Source organism: Panthera onca, chromosome D1, assembly GCF_046562875.1.
Source record: "Panthera onca isolate mPanOnc1 chromosome D1, mPanOnc1 haplotype 2, whole genome shotgun sequence".
NCBI lineage: Eukaryota > Metazoa > Chordata > Mammalia > Carnivora > Felidae > Panthera > Panthera onca.
Window position 1 is genome coordinate 25,762,772 of NC_138348.1, and position 12,858 is coordinate 25,775,629.

General features: G+C 46.7%; 1 protein-coding gene across 1 annotated transcript in view; it reads right to left on the minus strand.

The window, feature by feature from the left end:
• Positions 1 to 1,505: 1,505 nt before the first annotated feature.
• The window catches only part of TRIM44 (tripartite motif containing 44), a 109,967-nt gene continuing 98,614 nt past the window's right edge, over positions 1,506 to 12,858 (minus strand). Inside the window, exon 5 of the mRNA XM_060606364.3 lies at positions 1,506 to 6,131. Within this exon, the coding sequence (XP_060462347.1) occupies positions 6,104 to 6,131 (28 nt within the window). The 3' untranslated portion in view covers positions 1,506 to 6,103. The remainder of the gene's footprint in view (positions 6,132 to 12,858) is intronic.

The following is a 12,858-nucleotide window of genomic DNA, read 5'->3' on the forward strand; positions in this document are numbered from 1 at the left end:
AGGCCAGTGCCTGGCCCGGAGAAAGAGCTCATTAAATGGTAGCTAGTATTATTAACACAAGGATTTAAAACTGGAGATTGCAGTTTTTAACAAGTACAGATACTCGGCACAGCCAGTTACTGACTTTAAGTGGTCTTTTCGGTTTTTTGTTTTTTCTGTGATATTTTCTTCCAAGATTGGCAGCCTGGCTTTCTCCCGGGCCAGGAGATGTCCCAGACAAGCTGCAATTTCACCCTTTTATGAGTGTAAAGGAAATGGGGCCACCTGGAAGTTGGACCAAGCAAAGATCAATGAAACGAAGTAGAGTTGTAGCTTTCCGAGGGAAAGACAATAAAATGAGAAAGGGCTGGGGCAATGGGATGTGGTGTTGAGATACTGGCACCAGGCAGTAGGGAAGGAAACCTCCAGACACGTTGTGGTTTGTTAAAACATGAGACTCTTGAGTGCTACGGGGCTTGGCAACCCCGTCTCACCAGGCAGAAATGGCCTCAGCAACCGGAGAGGGGAAGGAGGAGACGCTTACAGGAGACAGAGAGTCTGCTGTCCTGGCTCTGTCGGTGTGGCTCGCCGGGCGACCTTGAGTGACCGACTCACCTCCCTATCTTGGACAATTTCTCCGAAGTTCACACAGTCCCCCAGCTAACTAACGAGGTCTGATGGAGACAAATTTGTTCAAAGGAAATTCAGAGTAGGGTTCATAAATCGCAGCTCCTCCAGACATGCCTGGTGGTGGGTTTTGGGAGGGGTTTTTATACAGTGAATTGTAATGCCTTTAGACAGGACTTGCGCTTTCGGTTCACAAAGTGTCTACTCTCCTGGGTTCTCACATTTTGCCTCCGTGCATATGACTTTTGGTTTCACTGCAGCCCCACAGGTGGAAGTTGGGGGGCACCTAGATGGCTCAGTCAGTTAAGCGTCCGACTCTTGATCTCAGTTCAGGCCTTGATCTCAGGGTCATGAGTTCAAACCTGTGTTGGGCTTCATGCTGGGCGTGAAGCCTACTTAAATATATATACATATATATAAATATATATACATATATATATCTCTCTCTCACATGTATAGCTCCAAGGTTCCACAAAGATGTTTTTGCTGGCCTACCTGTAATTTTCTCTACAAAGATTTTTTATTTCTAGAAAATATAAAAATTAAAATCTGATGTGCCCCCTGGTTAATCCAAATTGTAAAGCTTTAATATTACTTGAAAACATCATTCAGGATCAAGTATTCTTTGGGTTATAATCTAACTCTGCTCAGAAAATTTAACCTAGGCATGGATTGTTTTACTTTGAGGAGAAAACATATCTGTAAATAACGACTTTAAGTGTATCCGCTTGCCCCTTCCCAGAGATCTCCAAAACCACTCTGGAGAAGTCAGGAGTAAATGAGCGTCCGTATCTAATAACCACACATCACCGTCTCCAACATCCCCACAGTTAAGGATGGAGATCATCATGAATATTTACACCTAGCAGGCTCCTTTGTGCACAACTCTCAGAGACGAATGGTATTTCCAGTAATAGTTTATTGATTTCCAAATGCACAGGGGCGCTGAGTCCAAACATCCTGGGATAGCGGTAAATCTCTCTTACAAAATAATTTACAGTATGAAAATGATATACTGAAACATTAACTCAAATGTGTAATTCCCTTGGAAGAGCGAGTGTTCCCTTGTTTAACGTGAAGGGTGGAAGGAGAAGGTAAGGAGGGAATGTGACTGTGCACAGGAAAACAGGCAGAGGACAACGGATTCGTTGCTTGTCCCCACCCATGCAGTATGGCCTGTCACTGTACAAAGACTGGTCAGGTTTGATTCCTGTTAATATAAGTCCACTGTCCCCTCAAGGTCCTATCAACCCCAGCATGGGCTCTGTGGCATGTTTTGCACCTTTATACCCACAAGTGTCTCAATTTGTTTTCATTTTCCTGCCCCGGCACTCCTTGTGCTGCTTCTGGTGTGTTTTCCGTTCCAAATGCTACTCTTCCACCAGGCAGGCCCCCTGGGCCTGAGTCTGGGAATGGGCTGGGTGGGGGCTTCAGAGCACTGCTGGGTGTAGGCCATATTAATGAGATCTCAAGTCTCTTCTCTCTCTCTTAAGTCTGGGCTGTGTCATCCCTAAAGAGATTTGTGTTTTCAACGAAAGTCCAGATGGGCTAGGCACACAGCAAACATGCAACCAATTTTCTGATTACGAAGCATGTACTAAACAGCCATTATGTGCGTATGAAACTTCAGGTGTTGGCAAGAGAACACTTTCTGGGTGGGGGGAGGGGAGGACTTCCTATACCCTGCCACCAGCACAAGTCACAAACTCTGTAGCTGTGCCCTCAGTCCGGACTGGAGTGGGCAGACTCCTGGGTCCTCAAAATGGCTGGGTTATCGTTTCCCATATCGTTAGACATCTCGGAGCAGGGCTGGAGCCCACCTTGGCCCTGTGCTTTAGGAGCCGACAACCTCTGCCAAGGAGCTGTTCTTCTCGTGAGCACCTTGTAAGCAAGCTCCTGAGCTCCGACTATGTGGTGACACTTGTGATCGGGGCTGGCAGAAGCCTCCGCGGTGGTGCTGTGGTACACAAGATCAGGAGGGGGCCGCCCCGGTCTCCCCTGAGTTCCCCCACTATGTGTGTGTGAGGGTCTATGCATGTACCCTTGTCATTTACATAAACATATGTACTCAGTGTGTGTGTGTGTGTGTGTGTGTGTGTGTGTGTACACATGTCCATAGCAGGTATCAGCAGGAAAGTCTAGATTCACCGAACTTTGAGTTAACACATCGTCAAAGAGCACAGGACAGGCTGGGCTAAAATAGGAAGACTGCCTTCTCTGAGGCAGTGCAGCAGCAGACATTTTCAAATAAACTTAGCAGAACCCTCTTCACTTGGACCATTTCTAAGAACTTCTATACTCTTGAAGGCCTAGAAAAAGTCTCATTTCTGGGGGATGGCGCCAAAAAGGAAAGGCTCCCCCAACTCCTGGGGGCAGGCTCAAGTTAGCAATGTGGACTTCACGTATCTGCTACAGTGGCAGAATGAGGCTACCTCGATGCCATTTCTGAGCCCAAAGGATAGCCGTGAAATGTAATTTTGGAAAAGAATCCATAAAGTGGGATGGTCGGATTGCAGTGGGGGGGGTCTGAGGCCTCCTCCTCCCTCTGTATCGTCGATGTGCCACCGACCACCACAAAGTGAGGGAGAGCTGGGCTCAAAATCTGGCTCTAATACTTCTAACTGTGTAACTCAGGGCAACGGGGTCTTCCACTCCACATCCATTTTATCAGCTGAGAAACTGGGGCCTAGGGCAGGGCCTGGCTCACAGCTGGTCCTCAATATAGGTCACTTCCCCCCCACAGCTGAGACTCTAAGGACTTCTTAGAATCGGCCTGGATTCAATGATATCAAATCAAAGGACAAACCCACTCTCAGCCTCCAGAGAACCAAAATTTGGAAAGCAGCCAGGGATCGCTGTGGGGACCCAATTCGTTCTGGACACACTCGTGACCTGCCTCCCTCGGTGACTTCTCCCCGGGGATTTCTGCAACACCCACCCCTCCCCCCACAGCCTGCAGTCGGTCAGCACACACTTTCGAGCACTCTGTTACTGACCTGGCAGTAAGGCCTCATCCTGCTGGGGCTTGAGTCTGAGCAGCGTGCTCTGGCTCCAGGGGGGGGGCTGGTGCCACTGCAGGAAGCATCCTCGTTCTTACATTGATAAATGCTGCTGGCAGGAACTCAGGAGCCTGGGCAGAAGCTGTTGCACCATGTTTAATGCTTCCCTGGTTAAAGTTTTATCAGGTGCTGAAGACAGCAGGAGCCCATCGAGCAAATCTGAAATCCTAAGTAAAAGCAAAAGTGCTTTCCTTGAGGATTACAGAGATATGATAACATACGGAGATAGGCTGGCATGTATTTTTATACTTCTGTTCGTATCTACCGCATACATGCTCGAGTTCCCCAGAAACTGACTTTAAGTAATAACATATAATCAGGTATGGAGGAGCCAATGGTCTGTCCATTGCTAAGATAAGGCTACTACTTGGGAGATTCAACAATAATTATTGGGGAAAGACAAACACAAGCATCCAAATCCTCAAGTGTTCTTAATCTGTTGGTTTTTAAACTCTTGTAAGAGTGGCCCCTTGTCCTTTTTGGGGAGTTCTGTTGGGTGAGGCTGGAGGTCGTCATTAGTGGTATGCCAAATTCTCCAGTCTTTGCAGGCAGGTAGGGAAAGCACCAAAACTGTCTTAGCCATTTGTTGACCACCAGTTTGAGAGAAAAAAAAATATATATATATATATTATTTTTTTTAACTGCCCAAAGGACTCCTGGTCCCAACATCCTAACATATGTAGTGAGTCAGGGTAATCCTAACCCAGAAGCAGATATGCCCAGTAGCTTCCTGGCCTCAAAGAAATAGTTTCATAGCAAACACAGGATTGGACAATGACATAAATAGGCTTCCTACAGTAAGTATTGCTTCGGCCTCAAAACCACCCCCCCCCCCCCCACACACACACACAAACCAGCTGGCCCTAAAGCTCTGTGATAGGTACACAGGTCACAGGCAGGCAGGAGGAGAGGGATTTCTCCAGGGCAGATGCCTTCAGCTCTGCTGCGGAGGCAACTAGAAGTCGAGGCCCTGAGTCAGCTGCGTGGATACGGTTCCGATTGTACTTCTCGGGAGTGGACACCAAAATACCGCTAAAGGCAGAGGACAGGGAACACATACATCCCACTCGCAAATAAGAATTCCCTGGGAAGTGTCCCATTTTACCTTAACTGCGTGTACGAACATTCTATTTCATAATTAACTGTTTTATCTAAAAGTAAGGGCATCCCCTAACTCCAAACCATAAACTGATGTCTGAGAAAATGCAGGTTCTTTAGCTTGCGGGTTTGCACTCCCTAGAAATCATGGCTTACTTGGGAATAGAAAACCTGATGGTAAGGAAATGTGACTCGGGAGTGGGGAAGGGCTGGAAGGGCAACCACGGTGTGCCTCTGCTCATGGTACTCGAGAGGGGAGAGCCTGGCTGCAGGAGAGGGTCCGAAGGCCGGTGGGTGGGATGCCATGGGAAGAGGGGTTCCAGCTGGAGTGAAAGGTGGGTGCACCTGCTGGGAGACGGGGCTTGACTCAGCACACCAGAGCGATAAGAACTCTCCCTACACTGCATTTAAGCCAAATGAGGCCACGGGGGTTGGGGCGAGGGCACCAAAAACCTACACTGAAAAATTCCCACTTTGCAATATACATTGCAGACTTCATGTTGTGACAAGACCCAGAAAACTGGCAGAATTCACCCAAATAACTCAGGCTCCATCAGATCCTTTAGTGACTATTTTGGAAACTCAGGCAATTTGAGTTCAGAAATACTGATTTCAACTTTTAATCAGATCTCTTTGGTCCTTTTTTTTTTTTTTTTTTTTTAAAGTCATTTCCTTTCCACCTCTTCAATCATTTTTTTCATTTCCACAGCAGTGAATTATGGATCTGAAGTGCTGGATAACCTCATATACTAAAAATATCCCTGTATTTCAAACTTTTAACTCTTTCTCCAACCCCATCTTCAGGCCACCCATCTCACTTCATGGAACCACATTTTCACAACTGTATAATGGGACTTTCAGAAACTATCTACAGAGCCCTGCTTTGCCCCTCCCCCATTATTTCATGCTTCAGTATAAATAAAGTGGGGTTTTATTCGCAGGTAGGGAAAAAGTTCTGACTGCCCTTCAAGATTATTCCAGATCCTTCCAGATGAAGCGATGCTGTCTGGGTATACGATATTCCAAGGGCTGGCTTTCCTGAGTAAGTTCAAAGCAGCCATTGAGGGACTACCTGAAGGACGCTTCTTAATTAACTGCTCCTGGTTGATCACAGGGGCACTTTTCCTTGACCTACCATGACAAGAGAATGACAAGCACAGTCAGTGACAATAAAGTTGGTCATCCCTTGGACAGATGTGTGCCTGCTGTGGACCTGGGGATGGATCCGGTGGAAGGACGTTTGTTGCTGGGCAGCTTTCACAGAAATCAGAAGCCGTTACATACACGCCGTCACATACACACAGGGAGAGGGAGGAGTTTCCACTGGGGACAGCAAGCCTTCATGTGTCCTCGTCTTCACTGGCACCGCTGCAGAGGAAAGGAGAACCAGGTGAGTTACGACCTCACAAGAAGGGGGGTAGCCTAGTCTACTGGCTGGGGGCACAGGCCCTGTTCTCAGACCCACCTGGACCCCAGTCCTCAGCTACCACCGATGGGCCGTTGGCCACGGGCAAGTTAGTTAGCTTCTCTAAGTTCTGATTTCTTTGACTACAGGGATAACTTTGATGATAAACCCTGCTTTACTGGGTTATTGGAGAATTAAATAAATAATATATGTAAAGTACACAATGCCTGTACACAGTAAGTGAATAGCTATCAAGGCGCAGGTGAAGGTCGTAATATTTTTTAAGCTTACTTGACAAAAAGCTAGTAAAAATCAGCAGTTTGACTTCCCCTAAGCCTTAAATCCTCTATTGTTAGGAGAGAAAAACAAAGAGAAGCTCTGTCTCTGCACTGGCCAACAGCACGTCTCATTTGGCATCAAGCCAACGTGTCAAGTCGCGCCCCAGGACAGTCACAGGGCTCAAATGTCACCTCTTCAGGGAAGGTACTCCCTCTATCGAAGTCGGATCCCCTGGTCATCCCCCCATTTTATTTCTTTAATTGCCCTTATCACATCCTATGAATTGTCTGCTATTTACTCTCCACTCTACCTCTGACTGGAGCCTACAAGAGTAGCCACACTGTTTCTTGTATTAGCACGATCTAATATTTTATTAGCAGTATCTAGCGTTGGTATTGTGCTAGGCACAGAGAAGTGCTCAAGAAATAGTTGTTGTCAAAAAGGGAGTGAGAAGTAAAAACAACAGGAAGGGAGGAAAGGAGGGAGCTGAAAGGAATACTTATTACTGCCCTGACCAGGTGGTCCTAAATGTCAGTGATATTTCAGGCACCAAAAAAGTGAGCTGTGAGTCCCAGAGGCATGGCTAGGACCTCGGGCGCCTGAGGTTAGAGCCTCCCTGGCTCGGTCCCAGAAGGGAACACTGTTGATATAGGGACTGGGTAAGAAAAGGGCAGGGACAGAAGTGAGCCCACTACAAAGGGCATAAGGAGCAAACTTGCCTGGTTTCTCCTCCTCTGCTTCTAGAGGCCACTGTCCTTAAAATCAGACGAGTCAACTTGATCATGTGCCTACTGTGTGCCAGGGACCCTGAGCTAAGCGCTGCTCATGATGATCCCAGAACATAGGGACGGATGGCGTTATCCCCACTTTGCAGATGAAGAAAGTGAAGCTGAGAGGTGGAAAATCCTCAGTCACCAGTGAGGTCTGTGTCCTTAAAACTTAATGATTAGTATGGGCTGGATGAAATCTGAAGTAGTGAAGTGGGGGGTGGGGGGTGCTTACAAGGGCAGAAAAAAATCTTCCTCTGGTAGAGATAGGAGCTGGAGAAAAGGGAAGGTCTGGGGTGCATCCACTCCCAGCTATGACCTAGAAATGTTTTATCTCGTGACAGATTATCTACGTCCATATAAAATCTGTGCTTTCTTGCATCCATTTGGGAGAGAGGAAAATATCCCAGGCAACAGACTTGTAGTGCTTCCGCTAAGAGCAAAAACATTTCGAGACACAGAGCCTGAAATTAATGTAAGTGTACTCTAGGAGCCAAAAACTCAGCAACCTGCACTATCCAAAACTCTGCCTTATTTCTCCCCTTTTCCTGCCTGTGGTCCAATCACAGGATGAAGGGTGCACGCTAGGAAGGGCTGGACAGTGGACTGTCATTCAGGAGTAGTGTTTGGTGGCATCTGTCCCAAAGGGAACAAAGGGTCTTTTACGAAAGTGTCTCACCAGAAACGAGGCACGGCTGGAACCGGCGCCATAGTCTCCCCTTTGGTACTATATCCAAAGCAAGCTCTTATTGTTCTCTTGTCAACTTTCCTTCAAATATGAGAGGTCTAGCAGGGTGACTGTGCCCTTTCCTTAAGCTGCATTTCACTCTTTAGCATTCTTAACTTGAGATGCATAGTTTAAAGGGTTCATGAACCTACTTAAATTGTACATCAAATTTTGTCTGTGTGTTCCTTTGTTTCAGAAAGGCCGTAATTTTCATCATATTCACAAAAAGGTCAACAACCCTTCCTCCCAAACTGAGTATAATAAAATTAAAAATAAATTGAGTGCTTTTCTAGTTGCTAGGTTCTTTATTCTAAGACTTGCAGGGTTGGCTTGGGGAAAGGATCAGAAGCCCTGACTGACAGAATCTTTTCTCATGACCCTAAAAGAGATCTATTCTGGAGTCTGAAAGATATAGTTCATCTCCTAGTTTAGAAGCATGAGATCTTAGATTCTGGCATATCACTGATTCTTTCATTTGCTAAATACTTATTGACTGTCTACTATGTGTTAGGCATGATGCTAGGCACAACAATGAATGACGGACACAGTAGCTGTCCTCATAGACTTTACAGCCTTGCAGATGAGGGGCGGGGGGAGAGGAGGGAGAGGGGAAGGAGAGAAATGTGGGGAAGGGAGAGAGAGAGAGAATTTTTGTATCTTCAAATACAGTATATTTATTTTCACCATTAACAAACAAGCTCTTTTTCACAATAATGAAGAAGAAAAAGGATCTGAAGTGAATCGGCGACACAGAACTTTGCTCACTTTGTGTGTGGTCTCTTCTGGAAAGTTACACAATCCAATTAGTATGAGATAGCATCTCCTGAACGCTTCTTCACTTTGTATATAAGCTGGTATGTGTTCATAAGACTTTATCTCAAACAGTCTATGAAAGTCTTTACTCTCTCCTAGGGAAGTAACACAGCCTTCTACCTCAGCCACTTAACATCTTCCTCTTGAAACATCTGCTGATCACATTTAGATTTAGATTTATAATTGGATTGGTACTCGCATGTTACGGAGATTCCTCCTACTGTCCGCGTTGTTACTGATGTCATTGTTGTTGTTTTGAGAATGAACTAAGGGTGTTAGAAAGACAGCCCGTTCACGTGAACTACTCCAGAATAGTTAAATAAAATAAATAAAATACTTAATTTAAAAAAAAAAAAAAGGAAAGACAGCCCACTCTATTGTAGGTATTGACCAATGGGAGAGGCAGCATTACAGGACTTTGAAGTCACCAAGACTGAACTAGGTTCAAATCTCTGCTCTGGCACTAATGAGCTGTGGGCTTGGGTGAGTTACTCAACCTCTCCGAGTCTGTTTTCCTCATGGTATTTCTATCTAATCTTACAGGTTTATTGTGAAAGTTCTATGTATTTCATGTAATATAAATGATTAAAAATGTGGGCTCCCTTCTTCAACCTACCTTCCTTCTGTCCCTGAATCAATACCTCCCGCCTCCTCCTAACTCCTTCAATGTTCCTGGTCCTGGCATCTGAAACGCTACACTCCGGAGCAAATGTGTCCCTATCTGCAAATGCCCTTACGTTTCTGGAGAGCGAAAGTGCCTTTCTTTGCTTGTTTGAGGAGTTTTGTTTTTATTTTAATGACAGCTTCAGACCTGACGAAATACAGGTACTGAATAGAAAGAAAGGCTGAGTTCTGTGGTTCTGACCCTTCCAGCTGACAGGTCTCTGCCAAACAGGAGTGAAGACAAATACCGAGTGAAGCTTAGTTCACTGGCTGCAGTCACAGACTGACGCAGTTGGAGAATGCTGTTGTAGCTAAAAGCAGGGGTTTTAAACTGGGGCACACATATCCTTGTGGTACATAATGATTCTCCAGGGGGTATGAGGGCATGTGTGATTTTTAAGGAACTCCAGGTCTAGATCCTTAACTTCCATGTGTACTCTTTCTTAAAACTCACTTGTCGGGGCACCTGGGTGGCTCAGTCGGTTGAGCGTCCGACTTCAGCTCAGGTCACGATCTCGCGGTTCGTGGGTTCGAGCCCCGCGTCGGGCTCTGTGCTGACAGCTCAGAGCCTGGAGCCTGCTTCGGATTCTGTGTCTCCCTCTCTCTCTGCCCCTCCCCTGCTCATGCTCTGTCTCTCTCTGTCTCAAAAATAAATAAAAACATTAAAAAAAATTTTTTTAAACCCAACAAACCTCACTTGTCGAAGAACGTGCCCTCACGTGATCTCTTAAGTCCCCACTGTAGGCCACTCCCGCCTGCACAATCACCGTCCTGCCCTTCAGAAAATAAACGCACGCCTCTCACCCTCCTGACTCTTACCAGGGGACGATTTTCAAATTCCTTGCCTCTAAGAGAGTCCTAGGAGAGCAAGGCAAGACACAATCAAGGACACAATCCTTCATTTTGCCCAGGTGACAAACTCTTGGCCAGGTTGTGTGCTCCTGTCTGTCTGTCCACAGACCTAAGGGTTCACATTCAGAAGTCAGATGCTTGTCACGATGTATGTACTGCTATTTGATTGAAAAAGGTATCCAACTTGGATCTGACAGAAAGCAAGACTGATCTGGCTGGACGGTTTGACCACAAAGACCTCTGCCAGTTAGATTAGGTAGCGAATCTTGCCCGTCAACTTCATAGGCAGTGCCAGAGTTTTGCCAAAAACATGGGCAAGGCTCCTCCCATGTCACATGTCAGATATCACACCCTTTGAACTATCTATACTTGATGTGTAATTTCAGGAGTTAACTTTAAACTGGACAAGGAGGCACGTAAGTTTTCTTTTTTGAGAGAGAGAGAGAGAGAGAGAGAGAGAGAGAGACAGCACGAGTGGGGGAGGGGGCAGAGAGAGAAAGAGAAAAAGAATGAGTGGGGGAGGGGCAGAGAGAGTGAGTGAATCCTCAGCAGACTCCACACTCAGCTCGGAGCCCAACACGGGGCTTGAGCTCACCGCCCTGGGGGCATGACCTGAGCCAAAATCAAGGGTCGGACGCTTCACCGACTGAGCCAACCAGGCGCCCTGGCACTTAATTTTTTCTAAATAATTTTAGCAGGTAGGAGACACAGTTTCGCTAAGGAACCGAGAGCCCCTAAATCCGGACTGGGAGAGTGGCATGCCATCTGACACACCCCTGGCCGGGGAGCCAGGGTCGCGGCGGGTTGGGGCTGGGATGGGACTAGGAAGCCCCAGCCAGCAGAAGGCCGTGCCCCCTCGGTCAGCCAGGCACACTGTGGAGGAGGGATTGCGTGAAATCGAGGGATCTACCAGGGTTACAACACAGCCCCCGGCACACGCAGCCCCTGAACACCTGCTGACAAGAGTGGCGATTCTTCAGGCAGTCCACGCAGATAGGAGCTCAGCCTCTCCACTCGTGTCCCCGGAGATGGCAGCTTATGAGAGGACGTTAATAAATGAGGTGTGCGGCACTCTGACCTCGCGAGTTTAATAGCTTCTTTTCCTGAGAATATAATACAACTTAATTTGATTTGGCATCGCTCCTATCTGCTGAGTCCTTGGCTATTTATTAATTCATTATTGCCGTAAAAGGATTATTCAACTCGAGAGGATAGAGAAATTAAGAGGTATCAACAAGGGAGGAAGGTTAGATTTGAGAAGATAGATTTAGTAGTCTCCGAGAGTGAAGCCACACAGGCATCGTCACGGAGCTCACCGGCAGCCTCCATTAGCCACCTGAGGCTGTGGCTGCCCAGTTCCAGTAAGCGTGTGGCCGGTCTGGCTTCGGGGGTGGACCGCACGCCCAGATCCAAGAACACTCCTCCACCAGACGGAGCAGGACAGCCACCTCTGTGCCCCTTGTCACCTGCCCTAGCCTGCCAGTGAGCAGGGGTCACCGTGCTGTAAAGAATTAGAACTTCGATTTTTAGCCGCTGCCTATGGAACTAAGTGAGGTATGAATATAACAGGAAGTGAAATGTCCTCAGTTTATCCCGGGTTAACTGAGAAAAACACGAGAGGACTTCAAAGTTTTAGTCCTGGCTTTGCTGGGGGACTCTGGGCAATCAGGATGCATTGCGTTCTAAGTGAAATTTAGGAAAATTCCAAACCGGACAAAAGCCAAGCTCCTTTCTGACACACAGGCTCGCTGAGCTAATTAACTGGCTCTCATTTATACTGTTTTCTCTCTTGCTTCCTGTGTACGTCCCTCTCCAGCTCAATCTGAAGGCTGGCCTAAATGTTCCAGGTTCCTTCACCTCTTTCTCTGGCGGGGTCCAAATAGCAGGTTGTTGAATAGCACTGCTTGATTAGGACCCACTACAGAGAGCCAAGAACTAAAGCCTGGTGGGAGCAAAAGCCCTCTGACTCGTCAGTTCATCATGGCTCTTAAAAAAGTCTCAGGTGGCTCCAGCCTTGCTGTATCTTCCTTCTCAAATCACAGGAAAGACGGGGGAAAAGGATCCTTCTCCCCAGATCGCATTCTACTTTATCCCATGAACCTTCTCTTCAATAATAACCATTATTCACAGAGCATCAACTTAATGGTCCATGCGCTGTGCTAAGCAATTTATACACACAATCTCACTAAACCCGAATAGTAGCTTTTGGATGGGTGTTATGATCTTCATTCTACAGATGAGAAAATGGAGGCCAAGCAAAGGTACATAACTTCCTCGGGGTAAACCCAGTTGGTAAATGGTGGATCTAGATTATGCAGATTCCAGAACCCTGAGATATGCAACTGGGCTTGGGTAAGAGGTGTGACATAGGCCTGTATCTTTTAACACCCTGTTATGCAGTCAGTAAGTGATAGCCATGAAGTCTTCTGAGGCTTAATTTTTTTCCCCTGAAAAATGAGATGATACCTACTTCCATGGGTTGTTGTAATACGATGGAAGGTACACGCAAATTCTTTTTAAGATGAGACAGTGCCAGGTAAGGGTAGGATTACTACAGGAGGAGAAGGCAACAGACACTGGGTTTGCATC